We start from the raw sequence: 22,330 nt of genomic DNA, 5'->3' as shown, positions 1-22,330 counted from the left end.
TAACATTCTTCTTAGAAAGCCAAGGTCAACCTTTGTCTCTGCACCTGGCCGGAACTGGATGGGTGGAATCTGTTGTCGCGGCAGTGGGAGATTGGACCATGTGATGGACTTGTGGGTGTGGGGGCAAGATCTTGAACTTTCAACTTGGTGGGGAAAACCAGGAAGCTTTCAGATTCGGGTTTTCCCAGATGTGCCAACATGGCTCTCTTAATAAATTGGAACTTTGAGGAATCATTTGCCTTGGACTCTGATTTAATTTTGGATGCTATTTGGAACCCTGACAAGATAGAGGAGAAACTGAATACTATTTGATTTGGAATATATGAATACAATTGATTAGAGAATAGAAGCAAAGTTTAAGGAATCATTAAAGAAAGATGATCAACGAAATAGATAGTAGAAATAAGTACAAATATAAGGGTAGTTAAAGAATATGTAACATTAAAGTATGATAAGATGCGAAATAATGTAATATATAAATTTATATAACTAATTACACATTGTGTACATATTAGTATATGTTTCTATTTAGTAGATATAAATGAATATGTATATTGAAAGGGGGAAAACCTACATATACATATGAGGTATACTGATACTGAAGTATTGTAAAGATGAAAATTGTGATATAAAATGAAGAAAATTGCTTAATAAAAATTATTTTTTTAAAAAAGAGAAGAGAGGTCACCATTTCTCCTTAGACGCTCTTCAAATTTCTGATCGTGTTTCAAAGAAACCCCATGTTTTTCAAATCTACAAATAAATTGCATTTCAGGATGTGTCCATCACAAAAAAACCCAGCATCCTCTTTATTAATGTCATACTGATATTCCAGCCTTTCTTTCTTTTTTATATAAAAAATTCAACAGGTTTTTACAGAGCTTTGCTTTTGATCTGCAATGACATGTTGGTGATGTCTTAGAAGAAACAGTATCCTTCTCAACACCTTCTTCCAATTTGTGAAACAGTGCAAATGAAAACAAAAATTCCCTCCCACCCCTTTTTAAAAAGCAGATCTCTTAGCTTTCATTCTCTGTCTGTTGTTAATCCCTACCACAGACTTTTATTAATGTCATATATATATATGACATTACACACACACACACACACATATATATATACATATATACATATGTATACATACATACACATACATACATACATACACACACACACACAAATATATATATTTCCCTACCACACTTTAAAATATATATCTATATCTATGTCTGTCTGTCTTTCTGTCTTTCTGTCTGTCTGTCTGCCTGCCTACCTACCTACCTAACCTACCTACCTACCTACCTACCTACCTACCTACCTACCTACCTACCTACCTACCTACCTACCTACCTACCTATTGTTTCCTTCAGTTGATGCAAAGCATATCTTGAAATATCTTTTTGTTTTTCCTCTTACTCTTAAAATACAGAATAACAGAGTTGGAAGGGACCTTGGAGAACTTTTAGTTTAGGGGTGTCAAACTCAATTTTATTGAGGGCCACATCAGGGTTGTGTTTGACCTTGGGGGCTGGGTGGGCATGGCCAGTGTGGGCATGGCCAGCTCGATGTCACTAGTGTCGGGAGTGGGGGACTGGTGGGATTCAACATTTTTTATTACCGGTTCTGTGGGCGTGGCTTTGTGGGCGTGGCAGGGGAACTGCAAAACCAGTTTTGTTGTGTTTCTCAGCACAGACTAGTTTCAGTTCTCAGAGTGTAGCACAGCAAAGCCACACCCAGGCTCCTTACTGTCCCAGGTACCATTGGCTGACCTTGTTACCATGTCTCTGCCAATCATGAATACATTGACACTTCTTCAGTTCTTCTTCAGAACTTTGAGAAGTGAAATGTCTTCAAGGAAAAACCAAGAAAATCCAGTTGCCTTTTGGGTGGGAAAAACACCTTTGGGACAACTGTGTTCTGGAAGACTGAGAATCTCCATAGAGAGTTAGACTTAGAATTTTTCAACTACTGAATTACAGGACTTAAGTCAGCAGAAAGCTAGTGCAACATGAAATTTGCTGCCTGCTGTGCCAATCCTTCTCCTGCCTAAATTGCTTCTGACTTCCTTTCATGATAAAGGTAAAGATTCCTCTCACACATATGTGCTAATCATTCCCAACTCTAGGGGGCGGTGCTCATCTCCGTTACAAAGCTGAAAAGCCAGCGCTATCCGAAGACGTCTCCTTGTCATGTGGCCAGCATGACTCAACACCAAAGGCGCACGGAACGCTGTTACCTTCCAACCAAACGTGGTTCCTATTTTTCTACTTGCATTTTTTACATGCTTTCGAATTGCTAGGTTGGCAGAAGCTGGGACAAGTAATGGGAGCTCACTCCGTTTATGCGGCGCTAGGGATTCTAACCGCCAAACTGCCGATCTTTCTGATCGACAAGCTCAGCGTCTTAGCCACTGAGCCCCCACATCCCTTTCCTTCTATGACAAAGAGTTTCAAAGCCCAGTAGATGTGACCCCCACTTCAGGCTTCCCTTGAACAGTGTTAGAAGAAGAGATAAAATATTATCTTAGCATAGCTAAGGATGACTTAACTCTCTCTCCCTTCATGGGCTAAGGATCAGATGAAGGGAACGTTATGGGAATGGGCTAAAAAGAAGATACCATGCCCACGTATGTTTGTGCCCTGGTTAGATAAAGAGAGAGGTGACCTTAGGACTCAAGTTCTATATAGAATGACAACCACTTGATTGATCACGACATGTTAATGCTGGAGGAAGGATTCTTTCTTGACCCAGGATGCGTTAACATTTCTTCTTCGGCTTCTACACTCTACATTACGTGGGTTCTTTTTACATTGCCTCTGTTTACATTCCTCAGTCTATCAAAAGTTGCTGGGAAACAGAAATTATATTCACTGTTACTTCTGCCAGCCGGTAAATATAATATCCACCATATAAAAAAAGATGTTGAGTGCAGAGAAGAGCAACTAAGATGATGAGGGGACTGGAGGCTAAAACAGATGAAGAACGGTTGCAGGAATTGGGTATGTCTAGTCTAAAGGAAGTGGTGGCTCAGTGGCTAAGACACTGAGCTTGTCAATGAGAAAGGTCAGCAGTTCGGCGGTTCAAATCCCTAGCACCGCGTAACAGAGTGAGCTCCCGTTAATTGTCCAAGCTTCTGCCAGCCTAGAAGTTCGAAAGCACGTAAAAATGCAAGTAGAAAAATAGGGACCACCTTTGGTGAGAAGGTAACAACGTTCTGTGCACCTTTAGCATTGAGTCATGTCAGTCACATGACCACGGAGATGTCTTCAGACAGCGCTGGCTCTTCAGCTTTGAAACGGAGATGAGCACCGCCCCCCCAGAGTTGGGAACGACTAGCATGCATGTGCGGGGGAAACTTTACCTTTTAGTCTAATGAAGAAAGGACTAGGGGAGACATGATAGCAGTGTTCCAATATTTGAGAGGCTGCCACAAAGAAGAGGGAGTCAACCTCTTCTCCAAAGTGCCGGAAGGCAGGACAAGGAGTAACGGATGAAAACCAATCAAGGAGAGAAGCAAACTAGAAGTAAGGAGAAATTTCTTGACAGAACAATTAATGCCTGCCTCCAGAGGTTGTGGGTACTCCAACACTGGAGGTTTTTAAGAAGAGACGGGACAGCCACTCATCTGAAATGGTATAGGTCTCCTGTTTGAGCAGGGGGGTGGACTAGAAGACCTCCAAGGTCCCTTCCAGCTTTGATTCTGATTGAAGGTCAGAGTCTCAAGGTGAAAGGTGTTCTCCAGCACCTTTCATTAAAGCTGCTTGAATGTCCATAATATTTTTGAACAGTGATGGAAAACATACTCCTACACAATACAATTCCCATGTAATGGTGCTGTTATCCCCCAACAATTCTATGAAATACCTTGCAAAAGAAATAGGAACGAATTATCAATACCTCGCCACTAAAAATCTTTTTTAAAAATCTTTTTAATTGATTGGCCTTTGGGCCACATCAAAGTGCAGAGGTTGACTCAACCTTCTGTCTTTCCAATGTGGGTAAACTGAGGACCCAGATTGTTGGGGGCAAGAGGCTGACTCTGTAAAACCGCTTAGAGAGGGCTGAAAAGCCTGTAAAGCACTATATGTTTAAGTTCTTTTGCTATTTTTCTTCCTTCCTTCCTTCTTTCCCAGTGGTTAGAATGCAGCATTACAGGCTAACTCTGCCCACAGCCAATAGTTCAATCCTGACCAGCTCAAGGTTGACTCAGCCTTCTATCCTTCCGAAGTGGGTAAAATGAGGACCCAAATTGTTGGGGAGGGGCAATATGCTGACTCTGTAAAACCGCTTAGAAAGGGCTCTAAAGCACTGTGAAGTGGTATATGAGTCTAAATGCTATTGCTATTACCCATCCATCTATGCATCCATGGTGTGCAGTGGTTAGAATGCACCATTGCAGGCTAACTCTGCGAGGAGTTCAATTCTCATCAGCTCAAGGTTGACTCAGCCTTCTGTCCTTCCGAGGTGGGTGAAACGAGGACCCAGATTGTTGGGGGCAATAGGCTGAGCCTGTAAAACCTCTTAGAGAGGGCTATAAAGCAGGATATTATTAGGTGGGAAGGGAGGGAAGCAGATGAAGGAAGGAAGGAAGGAAGGAAGGAAGGAAGGAAGGAAGGAAGGAAGGACAGACCATGGTGTCACAGTGGTTGGAATGCAGTACTGCAGGCTACTTCTGCTCACTGCCAAGAGTTCGATTCTGACAGGCTCAAGGTGGACTCAGCCTTCCGTCCTTCCAAAGTGGGTAAAATGAGGACCCAGATTGTTGGGGGCAAGAGGCTGACTCTGTAAACCGCTTAGAGAGGGCTGTAAAAGCACTGTGAAGCGGTATATAAGTCTAAGTGCTTCTGCTATTGCTTTCTTCTCCTATGCCCTTCCAACCACAGAATGTCCAAGGCCAACTTTCCCTAAGGTTGTGTTAACCTCCTGCTTCTCTCTGATATGACATATCAAGTATGTGCAAGCTTACAGCAGTGATTCAGAGCCAGGGACCACGCTCCTTATATTTCTGAAGCTGCTAAACCAATCCCACGGGAGGCAGTCAGCCCACCTGTTCTGCCAGGGGCCATTTGATCCTGACCAGCCCTGGATGAGAAAACTCTGTAGTTTATATAGGTAGGTGTGAACCAAACCTTTGCTAGGACCACAGGGCTCAAATCCCCACCAGAGATGGCAGGGGATAATGGCTGTTTTCACAGCACAACGCTGCTTGCCAAACTGCAGTGGAATAATAAAAGAAGTAGAAGATCGAGATGTGGATAATTGTTGGTACTTCCAGGAACACGTTCACAGCTAAACTACCCCCATAATTAGAGAACGCAGCTGAGGCATCTGAAGGGAGGATCATGGACCAAGTATCAGCAAATCAGCTAAGAATTGCACAGAGGAATTTATAGGTATTTACTTGGAGGTAAGACTCTTTCGGCATGACAACAGAAACTGCGGCCTTTCGGTACAGCTACAGTTAATAAACGGGGTTTTTCTACCCAGGTAAATATGCTTTCTTCTTTAGGTGCACGAATCAAAGCTTCTCTTAATGCAGGTGTGAATCTGATGCTGAATGGCCATTTAAGCAATCTTCCCCTCCTTTTTTATGTTCGTCATTATTCTATCATGTTGATATTTTTAACCCTAATTTAAGTTTTATTTTCTGAAGTTAATTTTTATATGTTGGTTTATTTATCGGTTATATTATATTGGACCATCGCCCAAGGTCCCTCTTTTGAGGTAAATGGGTGATTTAGAAATCTTCTATATATATATATTATGATATGATATGATTAATATAATATAATATGATAATATTTTATAATATAATGTAGTAATAATATAATATAATATAATATAATATAATATAATATAATATAATATAATATAATATAATATAATATAATATAATATAATATAATATAATATAATATAATATAATATAATATAATATAATAATATAATATAATATAATATAATATAATATAATATAATATAATATAATATAATATAATTACAAACTAACATAACATAACAATGTATAACATATAACATATAATAATTTAATTTAATTTAACATAATTAATATAATATAATATAACATTACATTGTTATATTACATTATGTTATATTATATTATTATATTATATACAGTATATAAAAATGGATGTGTGTATATGTTCTAACATAACTCTGGAACGCCTCGAGCAATTTCAACCAAACTTGGTATACAGATGACTTACTCTCTGGAAATAAATATTGTGGGGGTAAGAGACCCCTAACACCCCTTGGGGGGTGTTAAGATGCAGCCTGTTGTGCTTTTAAATGACTTCTAATGTACTGCAGTACAATAGCTTCTACTGTACAGCGCAGTGGAGTTGCCATGGTAACGGCTTCACAGTACTCCACAAGGGGGCTCCCTCTAGTAAGGGGGAAAAAATCCAACATTAGAAATTACGTTTGGTCCGGATATTTTCCCCCTATAAATAAATATCTGGGCCACACCAGGTTATCGGCTAGTATGAAATATAAATAAACAAATATATTTAGGTTCAGCTAAAGGCTGGTGGACATGTTTTCACACAGGGTGAGATACACTTGCAGGACAAAATTCATCCGGACAGGCCAAACCTTCTCCATGAAAATACTCTAAGAAATGTATCCCCGAGGACCATGAGGCAGGTGAGACTTTATGAACCGAAACCATTTCTTCGTGGCTATCTGGATTGCAACTCACCCGTCTTTCCTTATCCCCGTATTCTACGCCCAGTGTGTCCATGGCACGGACAATAGCTGCCAAGGATTGGATAGTGTTGCTATAGATCACAGGCTTGTACTGCTTCACGTCTTCTCCAGAAAAGCCATCTTCATGGATGATCCTTGGTAGGGAGAAAACAAAAAGCTTGGTTAAGAGGCAGGAAGGGAGAGCTTCGTCAAAAATAAAATGGGTTCCCTGAGAGCCTTATATGAATGCCCTGCAGAGACCACCCAAACGAACCCTTTTCAACCGGTTCCAAAATTTACTTCTGCAATTTCTTGGAAGAGGAGGATGGGAGGGGAAGGGGGAGAGGAGAGGAAAGAAGAGAAGGGAAGGGAAGGGAAGGAAAGAGATGGAGGAAAAGAAGATAGAGGAGGAGGAGAAGGAGGGAAGGAAAGAGGAGAGGAGGAGAAGAGAAGGGAAGGGATGGAGGAGAAGGAGAAGGAGGAAAGAAAAGAGGAGAGAAGGGGACAGTAGAGGAGAAGAGAAGGGAAGAGATGGAGGAGAAGGAGGTTGAGGTGGAGAAGGAGAAAAGGGAGGAGAAGAGTAGAGAAGGGGAGAGGAGAAGAGAAGAGAAAAGAAGAGATGAAGGAAAGAAGGGAGGAAGAGGGGAGGACATAGGAAGGAGAAGGAAGGAAGAGAAGATGCTACATAGGTGAAGAGGTGTATCTTTGTACTTAATCATTTATGTATGATTATATTTATTAATTATATAGATTTATATCTGAAGGCAGGAAAAGAAGTAATGGATGGAAAAGGAGAGAAGCAACTTAGAACTAAGAAGAGATTTCCCGACAGTGAAAACAATTAATCAATGGAACCAAGAAGTGCTCCATTGCTGGAGGTTTTTAAGATTGAACAATCATTTGTCTGAAATGGCTTCCTGCTTGAGCAGGACCAGTGGTGGGATTCAAATATTTTTGCTACCGATTCGGTGGGTGTGGCTTGGTGGGCATGCCTTGGTGGCAGGGGAAGGATACTGCAAAATCTCCATTCCCTCCCCACTCCAGGGGAAGGATACTGCAAAATCCTTATTTCCTTCCGATCAGCAGGGACTTGGGAGGCAGAGAATAGATGGGGGCAGGGAGAGTCAGAGGTGGTATTTACCGGTTCTACAAACTACTTAAAATTTCCACTACCAGATCTCCAAAACTGGTCAGAACTTGCTGAATACCACCTCTGGGCTGGACTAGAAGACCTTCTAGATCCCTTCCACTTCTGTTATTCTGTTATATGCTGCTTCAATCTGTTCACTCCAAGAAGCAAAATCTCAATGCAGTATAGGTATAAAGTTAACATAATTCAAAAATAAAATGACAATAAATAAAGTATAAAAACAATAATTTAAAAATAATAAATTAATCAGTTAAGGAGAAAACAAAAAACAAATAAACTCAAATGGTAAACTCGATGGACAGTTAGGTCTTTTTCTGTTGTCAGTTTTCTATATTTCTATGTTTTTATAATATTAGTCCAAACAACAACTCACAATACTCAAATCTTTCACTCATTGTTTCTCAACCTGGAGAACTTTAAGAGGTGTGGACTCCAACTCCCAGAATTCCCCAACCACCATGGCAGTTGAAATCCACACCTCTTAAAGTTGCCAAGGCTAACTTGAACCAGAAACACTGGTTCCAGACCATGCGGTAACAACTGTCTCTCATTTACTGATTCCTTTATCGTTCTCCCCATTTCTTTCTCAGCCTCCTCAAAGCCTCTCATGCTAATGGAGTTCATAGATAAAATCATCATGGATGGAATGTGATCTTTCCCCACTTATTTCATTATGAAGTGACTAAGGGATGTGTTTGATAACATCTGTTCTGACCGAGGCGTCCCAAAAGCATGAAGAAAACTCCTTGTCCCGACAAAAACCCCTTTTATTAATTTCCTGTGAATTCTGCTTTCACATCCAGCAAAGTCTTTCAAGGGAGGATTTACAGTCACAGACCTTATCTGGCTTGGAGAGCTGCCAGGCCAATATCTGCAAAACTTGGCAAGGAGTCTTGGAGAGTCACGAACCAATTAAGCGAACTAATGGTCTCCTGAAAACTCTACTCCCCTTTCGCTCCTCTTTTATTTCCTCTGGGAGGGGCCATTCATCGTCCCTCTGTGGCCTTACTCCCAAGTCGACCCCTTTTCTTTAGCTGTTCCCTTCGTCGGGCAACTCTGCGCATGGGCACACTGGGAACAGGCTCCAGCTGTTTGTCTGCCTCACTGATGTCTGACTCTGAAGGCAGCTGATAACTGGCATATGGCATACACCCTAGGATTTTGGCTAGCTCCATCAAAGTATTTTGATGGAATTTTTTTACTACCGATTCTGTGGGCGTGGCTTGGTGGGCATGGCTTGGTAGGTATGGCTTGGTGGGCATGGCAGGGGAAGGATACTTAAAATCCCCATTCCCTCCCGATCAGCTAGGACTCAGGAGGCAGAGAATAGATGGGGGCAGGGCCAATCAGAGGTGGTGTTTGCCAGTTCTCCGAACTACTCAAAATTTCCGCTACCGGTTCTCCAGAACTGGTCAGAACCTGCTGAATACCACCTCTGCACTGCACTCATTAGGGATGCTCTCCCCTGGACGTTCAGAAAGACCTACTGGCCATTGATGTAGAATGTAGGGCGGGACAACTCCTATGCCCCATCTGCTCTTTCTTGCTCTGTTGTTTATCTCTCTTCCTCCTGCTTCTCCTTGCCTCCTAAGGGCCTCTGCTCCTCCTCTGCTCAACCCTTAGGGGAAATTAGCAGCTAAAGGAGAGTGGGTAATAAGCATTGATAAACAATCAGTGGGCTCCGAATCCCATGGTATTTTGCCAACTTTTCTCTAGAGGAACTCAGAGAATTCATAACAGTTGAAGGTGGGCAGAAAGCAAAGTTGGCATCCAAAGCGGTCAATATAGCAATTAAAAAAAACAAAAGGCTCAGAGCTCTTGGTTAGGAATTCCTGAGAAAGAAATTACACCAAAATGATTAAGAGGTGTTATTCTCTCTCACCTTTGGTGCATAAAACTTTATTGGTGGGGGGAGAGGTGCCATTTCGGGCAGCCGGTAGATAATAATCAATGTGTAAAAAATATATATATTAAACATGGCTCAAATCTCAAGAGATTTCCCATTTTGTGAGATTTTGGCAAACTCGCCTCTCAGCTGTCATGTAACAACACTGGGATCTCCTGAGATCTGGTGATAGCCTGAGATTTGGGTCATTAAATATTAAAATAGATTTTTCACGGAACATCAAAAGACACATTGAGGTTCTGCAGTTGACAGCTGGAGACAGACAGGATAAGTGTAATTTGGGCTTTGCAGGAAGGATCCAGAAAGTAAGATGGCGGCTGCAGTGGGGGGATTGAAGCTGCCCCCTCTTTTATTATGTGTGTTGCAGAAACATCCCTGCTTAGCTGTGAGCGAGTAAGAACAAAAGAAAAGGAGGGAGGGAAGGAACAAAAGAGAGGAAGAGAGGAAGGGAGGGAGGAAGAGATGGAAAGAAGGAGGAGGAGGAGGGGAGGGGAGGGAAGGAAAAAAGGAAGGAGATGAGAAGAAGAAAGAAGGAAAGAAGGGAGGGAGGAGATGGGAAGGAGGAGAAGGAGGAGGAGGGAAGGGAAGGAAAAAAGGAAGAAGAGGAAAAAGGAAGGAGGGAGAGAGGGACAGAGGAAGGAAGGAAATCTTACAGTTATTCCAAAAAGGAGGTTTAAAGGCAAAAGCATTTTCACTGATCTAATTGAGTGTGGTGTGGGAATCCAGCTATGAATCCACCATGGTTTCTTGCTAGCAAGAGGAATAAGGATGCCAGTGACGCAACTCCCTTGTAGCCGTGAGCAGATTGTCACACACTATCACAGCTTTGGATGGCAATGGGCCTATTTATTATTAGCAGGACCTTCTCCAGAAAAAAATCTCAAATGTACGATTCCCAAAAACACGACTATCCCTTTTCTAGTCCTCCGTCATCTAGATCCAAAAGACAGGAACATTTTAAACAGACCCTTGTGTTGGATATATAGGAGAAAGATGCATTTTTATTTCTCATATATTCTGGAACTAATATTTGCTTTTTAGAAAACCCTTAGGTTTCTTGAATTGTCTTAACATTTTAACATTCATGTAAAGATCATGATGAAATCGTTCCCTTCCTTCCTTCCTCCTTCCCTCCTTTCCTTCCTTCCTTCCTTCCTTCCTTCCTTCCTTCCTTCCTTCCTTCCCATCTCCTTCCCTCCTCCCTCTCTCACCTTTCCTTCCTTCCTTCCTTCCTTCCTTCCTTCCTTCCTTCCTTCCTTCCTTCCTTCCTTCCTTCCTTCCTTCCTTGTACTCAACAATAAGATTTGATTAATTTGTTTTGTTCATTATTCAATTCTGTATGTATTTTGTTTACGTCAATTTGCACTTTAAAATGTAAATCAGTTCTGCATTAGACATAACCTCTGTGTGCGTATGCGTGTGTGTGTGTGTGTGTGTATTGTGGTGTACCATTCTCTGTGTGAATGCACAAATGCACACATTTCAAGCAGGCTCTTTGCTCCGTATGTTGCCATCCAAATAACTTCTTCCAATTCTTTCTCCCAACGTTTAATTTCCCGTGTGACATCTGAGTGAAGGCAGGAAACGCTGGGCAGAACTGATTAACTGGAGTATTAACCAAAACAGAGCAAATATCCTTTTTCTATCCTCACCCCAACCTTGCAAAAATAAGGGGGGCGAGGGGGGAAACCATGGTGCTGAGCAGAAAACTGGGATTGTCCCTTGTGATAAACTAGACAAACAGGGTTCCTTTTCACAGCTTGCAAATACCCTAGGAGGGTCCAGGCAAGGAGTTTGCTTTGGCCCTGGAAGCAAATTGTGTGGCCATAAATCACACTGCAGCTTCTTCTGCCTTATTTTCCATTTTCTCTTTTTAAAACAAAACAAAACAACAACAAAAGCCACAGGATTATTTGGTCAGGTGGAAGTCAGTAGTAACAGCAAGTGGGCAATCCTGCCACCAGGGGCAATTGTCATTTAGAAGAGTAAACAGCTGGATTGCAAGAGGCCATCGCAGGCTTGGTAATAATAAACAACAGGAGGTGATGTCTGGGCCTGCAACCATTCCATGGGGGAATGGAGCAAAACAAACCAATGCCCAGACTTTGGGGAGAGGGAGGAGATACGGGCACCAAGATTGGTGAACTCTTCCTACCATGAAGTGCATAATAGGGTTTGTGGTGCTTTCTGAGCTTGCTTGGTGGTTTCCTTGAAGATGTTTCATTGCCAAGTTGGGTGGCATCATCAGTGCTAGAAGGGAGAGGAGGAGTGGCAACCCATTTATTAAAAACCTTGTCCAGAAAACTGCAGGGATTGACCCTGGCAGTTTCCAGGAGCCAACACTGCTTTGGAGGCACCAAACAAACAAAAGCTACGTTTAATCATTTTCATTTTCCCGTTGCATGAGGGGAAAAAAACCCCAGAAATAACACTTGGAGAAGGCCCAAGAGTCTTACTCAAGACTTTTAGAGATGGTAGGTCTTGAGACTGCGCCTTGCTTCTATCAAATTTAGGAGGTTTCCCTGATAGGAGCAATATGTGAGCTTATCTACTCCAAAGTCATTCCAGATGGTAGCCCTTTGACTTAATAGCTTAGAGCCTGGGGATATAGCTGGTCCACTGTGATACCATCTCCTGACCTGTGAGGACAATTCCATGATTTTGCAAGGGAAGAAGGCGATAACAAGGCTTTTGCGCTGTGACATATTACGCTACAGGGGATTTGGAAAATGAAGAAAATCATAAACCAAAGGCTGCACGCTTCTCTCCTCTTCTTGATATCAACTGTCCCTGCACCATCATTGTGTCCACCTACCGTATTTTTCGGAATATAAGATGCACCAAGGTTTTGAAGAGGGAAATTTAAAAAAAAGTTTTTGCACTCTGCAAACCTCCCAAAAATGACGCGTCTTTCACGAAAACAGGCCCAATTTTTTTTTCAAAAAAAAAAAAAGGGGCATGAATAGCCTTTAGGATGCTTGTAGAGCAGCCCATTTTTTGCTCATTTCTCTCCTCCCCATCCCCCAGGAGCACTCTATAAGCCTCCTAAAGGCTCTGCACAGCCATTTTGGTGAAGTGGGCGGGGTTGCGGGAGGTCAAAAAATGCTGTATTTGTGTATAAGGCACACCCAGATTTTCAGCCTCTTTTTTGAGGAAAAAAGGTGCATCTTATACTCCAAAAATATGGTAAGCCCCTTCCCAGCTGCCTTGAGCTTCTGCAATGCCATGTGTCAGCTGCCACTTTACACTTACTTATGCCTTGCTACAGGGGTGGGTTCTGGCTGCTGATACTGCTGGTTTGCTCAGGGACGTGACGCGCACCCACCCACCCGCGCAAAAAATTGCTCTGCACATGTGCAGAAGACAAAAACAAGATGGCAGTGCCTACAGTGGCACCGAGAGAACCAGTTCAGGGGCGTGGCAGACCTGGGTTGCTGCAAGTTCCAGCAACCCAGGCCACCAAGTTACTACCGGTTTGGCCGAACCGGTAGGAATCCATCTCTGCCTTGCTACCAAGGTTGGGATTCTACCGGTTCAGGTGAACCTGTAGCTCCGAGGATCAGCCCAAGAGCAAGAGGGCCCGTCTGCCCCTGCACTTTACCTACCTTTATCTTCTCAGCTGAGTTGCACGGCAAGTGGATTGCCGCCCCCCAGCTGTTTTCCTTCCCAAGCAGTAATCCAGAAGGCAAGTATTTTCTAAACTGCGCACATGTGCAGTGCACGCTTGCTAGCACAGTGCTCGCTCAGCAAACCAATTGTTAAGCTAGTAGAATCCCACCCCTGCTCGCTACCATGCACTAACAGTCTGTCCTGAACTCTGGAGAATGGGGAGAGAAGGTGTATGCTTGGGGAAAATGAAAGTAATCTCTGAATCTCCCTGAGATGCTGCCTCAAGGTCATGCGGCTGGGAAAAGAAGGCAGCTGCATACCAAACCTCCACTTGAAGTGACCGCTTTGAAAACATCTGGCTTAAACCTGGTCACTGGGGGAGGGGGAGGTTTGTCTTCGATGGGAGGCAGTGAAGTGAGTGGAAAAGTTGAACTTGGGGATTGTAGCAAGCGATTCTCAGTTCTGACTATGCATTACCGCAATACATTTGACTGCTAATCAAATTATACCTTTGTCAGCAAATGGAGAAAGGGTCATTTTTATTTAGAGGTTTAAGTGGTGGCAGGTCTGACAGCCATGCAATATTCACTAATATTCTGCCTAATCAGGCTGCAGAAAGAGGCACAGTCACTTTATATTGACATGAATCCAATATCCAATCTTCCAATATCTCAGGGGCTGCCACAAAGAAGAGGGAGTCTGTCCTGAACTCTGGAGAATGTGGAGGGAAGGGGTATGCTTGGGGCAAATGAAAGTAGCCTCTGTATCTCCTTGAGATGCTGCCTCAAGGTCACATGGCTGGGAAAAGAAGGCAGCTGTATACCAAACCTCCACTTGAAGTGAGGTGAAGCTGTTTTCCAAAGCCCCTGAAGGGAGGACAAGAAGCCATGGGTGGAAACTAATGAAGGAGAGAAGCAACCTAGAACTAAGAAGAGATTGCCTGATAGAATGAATCAGTGGAATGGTTTGCCTTCAGAAGTTGTGGATGCTCCAACTCTGGATGTTTTAAAGAGGAGATTGCATTACCATTTGCCTAAAATGGCCTGGGCTGTGATGGTGAACCTATGGTGCATGCGCCAGAGGTGGCACGCAGAGTCCTCTCCGCTGGCATGCGCACTGTCGCCCCAGGTCAGATCTCTGTGTTGTTTCTTTCGTGAGCTTCCGTTTCCCTGCAAATGTCGAAACAGAAGCTCACAAAAGAAAAAGATCTGACCTCTTGCCGTGCTGCTGATGTTGGGATGCTCTATCTCCCGCCGGCCAACTGGTCTTCAGGTCTCTGCTGCGCATGCATGGATGTCCAGTTTGGGCATGCATGCTCGCACAGTTTGGGCACTCGGTTGACAAAAGGTTCACCATCAGCGGTATAGGGCTTCCTGCCTGAGCAGGGGGTTAGACTAGAAGGCCTCCAATGTCCCTTCCAACTGTGCTATTCTGAGTTAAAATTTCAGGAAGGCTTGTGAAGCAGGCCTCAGTGAGAGCAGGAACAGGATTTTTTTTACTCCAGGTTCTGTGGCATGGTGGGCATGCCAGGGAAAGGATACTGCAAAATCTCCATTCCCTCCCACTCCAGGGGAAGGATAGTGCAAAATCCCCATTCCCTCCTACCCCAGGGCAAGGATACTGCAAAATCTCCATTCCCTCCCACTCCAGGGAAAGGATACTGCAAAATCTCCATTCCCTCCTACCCCAGGGCAAGGATACTGCAAAATCTCCATTCCCTCTCCACTCCAGGGGAAGGATACTGCAAAATCTCTATTCCCTCCCCACTCCAGGGGAAGGATACTGCTAAATCCACATTCCCTCTCCACTCCAGGGGAAGGATACTGCAAAATCCCCATTCCCTCCCCACTCTAGGGGAAGGATACTGCAAAATCCCCATTCCCTCCCCACTCCAGGGGAAAGATACTGTAAAATCTCCATTCCCTCCCCACTCCAGGGGAAGGATACTGCAAAATCCCCATTCCTCCTGATCAGCTGGGACTTGGGAGGCAGAGAATAGATGTGGGCATGGCCAGCCAGAGGTGTTATTTGCCAGTTCTCTGAACTAATCAAAGTTTCTGCTACCGGTTCTCCAGAACCGGTCAGAACCTGCTGAATTTCACCCCTGAACAGGGAATTGGAAAAAAGGAGATACCAAGAACCAGTAGAAGTCTGGAGGCCTTCTCAGCTTTGGAAACTGATCAGATCAAAGTGTGGGACGATGCCTTCAAAGTGAGCGAAGATTAAAATACAGACAGCCGTTCCAGCCTGCTTTGCATGAATGTAGAGAGAGTTGCTCTCACAAGAGAAATCTTTCATGTGCTCCTGATGAGCTCATCTGCATTCAGGACATGCATGGACAGACTGCCACAAGTGTTAAGACCAGTGAGTACCAGGCTCTACTTATTATTAGCTGATGGAGTAGAATATCTGAAGACTGGGCTGGGGGCGGGGGAAACCCAGCTGGATCGTATTGCCTCTCAATACACATTTTCCAAAAGAGAAACAAAGGAAAACCACATTCATGGGAGCAAGCAATGTTCTGATCAGAGAATCTTTGTTAATGAATGGGATATAAATGGCAAAAACGCCCAGCTGCCACTTCCAAATCTCACAGGGTTGATCCCCTAAAAAGACGGAAAAGGATTTGGATAAATTAAGAGTAGATTTAAACTATGCTCAAGGGTGAAGTGCCCAACAAAGAGAAACAGAAGCCTTTTTAGCAATAGAACAGGGAAATCATTTTGTAATTGTTTGACCGAACAGAATAAGAAGCGATGGAACCTTACACTATTTCTGACAAAGGGCAGTCCAGTCTCTTCTTGAAAGCTTCCAGTGATGAAGCTCCCACAACTTCTAAAGGCAACTTCTGTTCCATGGGTGGATTGCTTCCACTGTCCTTATTTGTAGTTTATTTCCAGCTGTCCTTGATCAGTTTCCATCCACTGCTTCTTGTCTGGCCTTCAGGGGCTTTGGAAAACAGGCTAATGACCCTCCGCTCTGTGGCAGCCCCTCAAATACTGGAAGACTGCTATCCTGTCTTCCCCTGGTCCTTCTCTTCCCTAGACTAGCCATGCCCAGTTCCTGCAACAGTTCATTGTATGTTTTAGCCTCCAGTCCGCTCATCATCCTGGTTGCTCTTCTCTGCACTCTTTCTAGAACAGGGTTTCTCAACCTTGGCGACTTTACATCCTGTGGACTTCAACTCCCAGAATCCCCCAGCCAGCATAGCCAAGGTTGAAAAACACTGTGTCAGGCCTACAGCGGTTCCTTTAAGAATCATTGGCTTGCCACACTCTCTCTTCTAGCTTCATCTTTAGTATGCCTTTTCATTAAGGGGGGTGGGGAATTGGGATAATGTCTCTAGAGTTCTCAAGAACTTCAATGAACAACCAAGCAATTGTTTTGATTCTTCCCAACATCCGATTAACTCCCTTTGGATCATGCTCTGGCAAGCCAGAGGAAAAAGCTAATTCAGGACAGGTTGCAACCAAGGGGATCTGTGGCAATCTTTCCTAACTTGCCATGCTCTCCAAAAAGATGGTGCAAGTGCCACAAGTTGGAGAATGCTAGCCTTGAATATTATGAGTTGAGAACACCGGAAAAGCTCTGAAGCTGTTTGAAAACTAAAGAACCATCTAGTCCCATGAGGGCGAACCTATGGCACGCGGGCTGAAAGTGGCACGAGAGCCATCTCTTTGGGCACACAAGCCATCGCCCATTGCTCTTCCGGCACACCGGCTAGCTGGTGTTCACATGCTTGTGAGCACCTCATACCAGAAAAGCAGCCACCCTGTGTGCATGCGCATGCCAGGAAGATCATCTTCCAGTTTCTGGCGTGCGCATGCGCACCAGCCGCTTGGGCTTCACACATGCATGTCAAGGGTGGGTTCTTGCTAGTTCTAACCTCTTCTATAGAAGAGGTTCCACAAATCTACAGTGCTGATTAGAAACGGTTCCAGCTCCCTCCCCCTACCCGTCCACACGTCATCAAGATGAAGAGCGAGAGGAGGAATTCTGGGAGTTGAAGTCCACAAGTCTTAAAGCTGTCAAGTTTGAACACCTCTGGTTTTTTTTCTAAAGGGTTAGGGGTGCAAGGGTCTTGTAACTTGACAGCTTTAAGACTTGCACACTTCAATGCCAGAGTTTCTGAGCCAACATGACTGGAGGAGGAATTCTGGGAGTTGAAGTCCACAAGTCTTGAAGCTGTCAAGTTTGAACATCCCTGGGGTTTTTTTCTAAAGGGTTAGGAGTGCAGGGTGTTGTAACTTGACAGTTTTAAGACTTGTGTGCTTCAAATGCTAGAATTTCTGAGCCAATATGACTGGAAGAGGAATTCTGGGAGTTGAAATCCACAAGTCTTAAAGCTGTCAAATTTGAACGCCCCTGGGGTTTTTTTTCCTAAAGGGTTAGGGGTGCAAGGGTCTTGTAACTTGACAGCTTTAAGACTTGCATGCTTCAAATGCCAGAATTTCTGAGCCAACATTTTGGTTGCTAAGCAAGAGCGTTGTTAAGTGAGTTTCACCACATTTTACAAGTTGACCACTCCCACCCGGTCACATGGCTGACAAGCCAATCCCACAAAGCAGGCCACACCTACAGAACAGGTTCTAAACCTACCACTGGTGCATGTGCACCAGAAACCGGAAACCCAGGTGGCCAGTGGGCATGCATGCACCGGAAACCAGAGGATCATCTTCCTGGCATGCACATGCCCACTGGGCAGCTGTTCTTCTGGTTTCTGGCATGTGCACATGCGCTGTGCCAAAAAGATTCACCAACACTGATCTAGTCTGTCATTCTGACTCCACAATGCAAAACTCCCCATCCCAAAATGCTGGATGCCATGAGGTTCAGCATGAATCAAAAATTCCACCTCCAACACACACTAGTTGTGATTTGTGGGGACACAATCCTGCCCATTCCCGCTGATGGACATATAAGGAACTGCTGTCATAGGGAAGCCCATCTACGCAATGACTTTTCCATTTCAGACGGAAGTTGTGTGGGCTTGTTTTTATATATAACTGAATTGATCCTGAAGCAGCCATTAACTGAGAACAGCAATTCAGACTTGTGACAAGATACAAACGTCGGTTAAAGCCCTTAGCCAAGCCTTCGTCTGATCTACTCCATCCAGTAGAAGATGTTCTCCAATTGAGTTTGTCCCTTAGAGAATGAAATCAGGAAGTTGTCTTGGCGCTATTACAGATGTGGGTTTCTACTGCCATCTGCCAGGATGTTATTTTTTACTTCCTAATCTAGCTTAGAAGTCTGGTATTTTCAGCAGTGTTTTATCCAAGTACAAATCAGATTTAGCTACACTTCTTTCTGGAGATCAGTCAGATGATCTGCCACCTAGCTTGGCTTGGAGTTGTCCCTAAAGTAAGTTAATGTATGACTAGTATGTCTGGTTTAATGACAAGAAGGACTAGGGGTGACATCATAGCAGTGTTTCAATGTCTAAGGAGCTGCCACAAAGAAGAGAGACTCAAGCTATTCTCCAAAGTACCTGAAGGCAGAACAAGAAACAATGGGTGGAAACTAATCAGGGAGAAAACCAACCTAGGAATAAGGAGAGGTTTCCTGGGAGTTAGAACAAGCCATCAGTGGAATGACTTGTCTCTAGAAATTGTGGGTGCTCCATCACTGGAGGTTTTAAATAAAACATTGGATATCCATTTGTCTGAAATAGCAATAGCACTCAGACTTACCATATTTTTCGGACTATAAGACACACCATGATTTTGAAGAGGTAATTTTTTTTTTAAAAAAGGGGGGGTTTTGCACTCTGCAGGCCTTCCAAACCCTCTACACGCCTTGTTTTTTGAAAGAAAAAAAAGGCATGCAGAGGGTTTGGGGGGCTTGTAGAGTGCTCATGGGGGCTGGGGGGGGCAAAAATGAGTAAAAATGACCCATTTTTTGCTCATTTTTGCCCTCCCCAGCCCCCAAGAGCACTTTGCAAGCCTCCCAAACCCTCTGCATGTCCATTTTGGCAAAAGTGGGGTTTTGGTAGGCCAAAAAGACTGTATTAAGTGTATAAGATGCACCCAGATTTTAACCCTCTCTTTTTGGAGAAAAAGGTGTGTCTTATACTCTGAAAAATATGGTATATATTGCTTTACAGTGCTTTGCAGCCCTCTCTAAGCGGTTTGCCCCCAACAATTTGGGTCCTCATTTTACTGCCTCGGAAGGATGCAAGGCTGAGCCAATCTTGAGCCAATCAGAATTGAACTCCTGGCAGTGGGCAGTGAGTTGTCCTGCAGTATTGCATTCTAACCACTGCATCACTATGGTTCTTTGGTTAAGGATTGCCTGCTTGAGCAGGGGGTTGCACTAGAAGATGTCCAAAGTCCCTTCTAGCTCTTTCATTCTGTGAACTAGCTATGTAACATTCAAGGTCTTTGTAACTACTTGGCAGTGATGGGATTCAAATAGTTTAACAACTGGTTCTCTGCCCTAATGATCAGCTGGGTGAGTAGGGCTCAGTGGTCATGTGACTGGGTGGCTGTGGCCAACTCAACGTCACTCACGTTGATGGGTGCTTCGTCTTAGCCGTTACAATGTAATAAGGGGTTAACCGGAGAGGCAGTTTCTGTAAGCAGGGCAATAAAGATTAGGCTAGAAACAACACCAGAATGTTTCCTTCCTGCCTTCCTTACAGGATTAGCCCTCTAAAGTGGAAAAAAAACCAAAAGATTTATTCCAACAAACGGTTCTCCGAACTGATTAGAAAGTTAACAACCAGTTCTCCCGAATAGGTGTGAACCGGCTGAATCCCACCTCTGCTACTTGGTGTATACAGGTTGTAGCATCAGAAGCTCTTGAATTTTCTCGGTTACATTTCTTCCAACAGCCATATGACATGGGCGCTGAAACACCAGATTTTCAGAAGGTCTACAGGTGGGGAGACGTTCACCGTAGACCTTCAAAGCAGAAGACAAGGTGGCATCAGGTATTCACCAGGGTATCATATTTACCACCAGTCCCTCTGTGTTACATCAGGTTTCTGATGCAACGTCAGCCACAATCAACCTGTTTTGAACAACCGAACAGCCTCATCTGTTTTCTCTCTTAAAATATCCTCTGAACTCATCAGAATCTTCAGTTCTCAGAGGGCGGAAATAATTCTTCACCCAGGAGATTCGGAGCGAAAAAGGGATAGGGTCTGCATGTTAAACAGCCGCTTGGCAAATACTGTGCTAAAGTTTGGATCTGTCGGTACTGTTTACGCTGCTCTCATGGTTCCGATTAGTGGTTTAAAATCTAATTAGTTTATCAAAGCATAAAATACAGAAAAATATAAAGAAAAATGAAAATAAAGATACAATAGCAATGGCAATAGCACTTAGACTTATATACCACTTTGTAGTGCTTTACAGCCATCTCTAAGTGGTTTACAGAGTCAGACTCCCTCCTTCCCACCTCCAATGGCACTTAGACTTACATACCACTGTACAGTGATTTTACAGCCCTCTCTAAGCAATTTACAGAGTCAGCCTCTTGCCCCCAACAATCTGGGTCCTAATTATACCCACCTTGGAAGGATGGAAGCTGAGTCCACCTTCAGCCTTGAGCCTTGTGAAATTTGAACTATTGGCAGTGGGCAAAGTTAGCCTGCAGTACTGCATTCTAATAGGAAGGAAGGGAAGGAAGGAAGGGCAATAGCACTTAGACTTATATACTACTTCATAGTGCTTTTACAGCCCTTTCTAAGCGGTTTACTGAGTCAGTCTATTTGCTCCCAACAATCTGGGTCCTCTTTTTACCCACCTTGGAAGGATGGAAGGCTGAGTCAACCTTGAGCCTGGTGAGATTTGAACTGCAGACAGCCAGCAATCAGCAGACGTGGCCTGCAGTACTGTACTCTAACCACTGAGCCACCATGGCTCTTAGGGGAGGGGAAGGGGCAAAGAGAAAAGTCTAGGGTAGAAGAGCGGGGGTGGGAGGAAGCATTGACTTTTGACTCCTTTTGGTGTAGGAGAATAAGGTAATAACATGAAACCTCAACTTTTTACTTTTATATAATAATATATACCAGCCATTTCGATAACACCATAGTTCCAATTTTAAAAAAAGCTTTTGGGTTGGACTCAGAGAACAAAAGAGAGAAAAGAACATCTTGACTTGCCTGAAATGAACATTAAAAATGAAATTAAAAATAAACAAAGCTTCTAAAGAAAGGATGTACGTGGGGATTGTTATCATGACCTGTTTCTTATTGGCCTTAAGCTGAAATTTCCCCAGAGATTTTTTTTTTAAAACAAAATCCTTTTGTTAAAAAAAATAATTTAGACAAAGGTACTGATTTAAGAACAGTTTGTGGGGGCTAGTTGTCAGGTGTGGATAATCAAACCAAATTATTGCTCAATGCCTATTTCACAGGAATGTTCCCAGACTGGCAGGTTGCCCATGGGAAAGACCAGATAAGGTTCATAGGCATCCTTCATTTAAAACTCACAAAAGAAAACACTTGTGCTTATATAATGACTTCAGACTATTCCCCTGTTTGATCCCCTCCTCCCAACTGGGACAGTTGCTCTCCAACGCAAATAAAGCTTTTATCAGAGTTGATTTTATACAACGTAATAGCAAACTCCATTGGAAACTCCAAACACAAGCTATCTTCACGAATGAAAGCGGATATACCTGTTGTGGCCCGCCAGTGGCCAGCAGAGCTGGCAGCAAATTCAGACAGCGAGGAGGTTGGGGATGAATATGGGCCAGGAGTCCTGGATTCTGGGGAAGACTCTGATGAGGGCTCTGTGTCAGAGGCAGAGAGCGGGCCAGAGCCGTATTCCAGTTATCAGCTGCCTTCAGAGTCAGACATCAGTGAGGCAGATGAACAGCTGGAGCCTGTTCCCAGTGTGCGCATGCGCAGAGCTGCCAGATGAAGGGAACAGCTAAAGAACAGGGGTCGACTTGGGAGTAAGGCCACAGGTGGACGATGAATGGCCCCTCCCAGAGGAAATAAAAGA

At 43.7% G+C, this 22,330-nt stretch overlaps 1 protein-coding gene across 2 annotated transcripts in view; it reads right to left on the bottom strand.

The window, feature by feature from the left end:
- The window catches only part of GNAO1 (G protein subunit alpha o1), a 214,618-nt gene that overhangs the window by 100,446 nt on the left and 91,842 nt on the right, over nt 1-22,330 (bottom strand). For both annotated transcript variants that reach the window (XM_087728497.1, XM_087728496.1), the window contains exon 3: nt 6,722-6,863. In XM_087728497.1, coding sequence (XP_087584623.1) covers nt 6,722-6,863 — 142 coding nt within the window. The remainder of the gene's footprint in view (nt 1-6,721; nt 6,864-22,330) is intronic.

Source organism: Thamnophis sirtalis, unplaced genomic scaffold (genome assembly GCF_051295495.1).
Source record: "Thamnophis sirtalis isolate CommonGarterSnake01/CBP01778 unplaced genomic scaffold, rThaSir2_p1.2 scaffold_14, whole genome shotgun sequence".
NCBI classification, from domain to species: Eukaryota; Metazoa; Chordata; class Lepidosauria; order Squamata; family Natricidae; genus Thamnophis; species Thamnophis sirtalis.
Note: the sequence above shows the minus strand (reverse complement) of the source record. Positions and strands in the feature narration are given on the sequence as shown.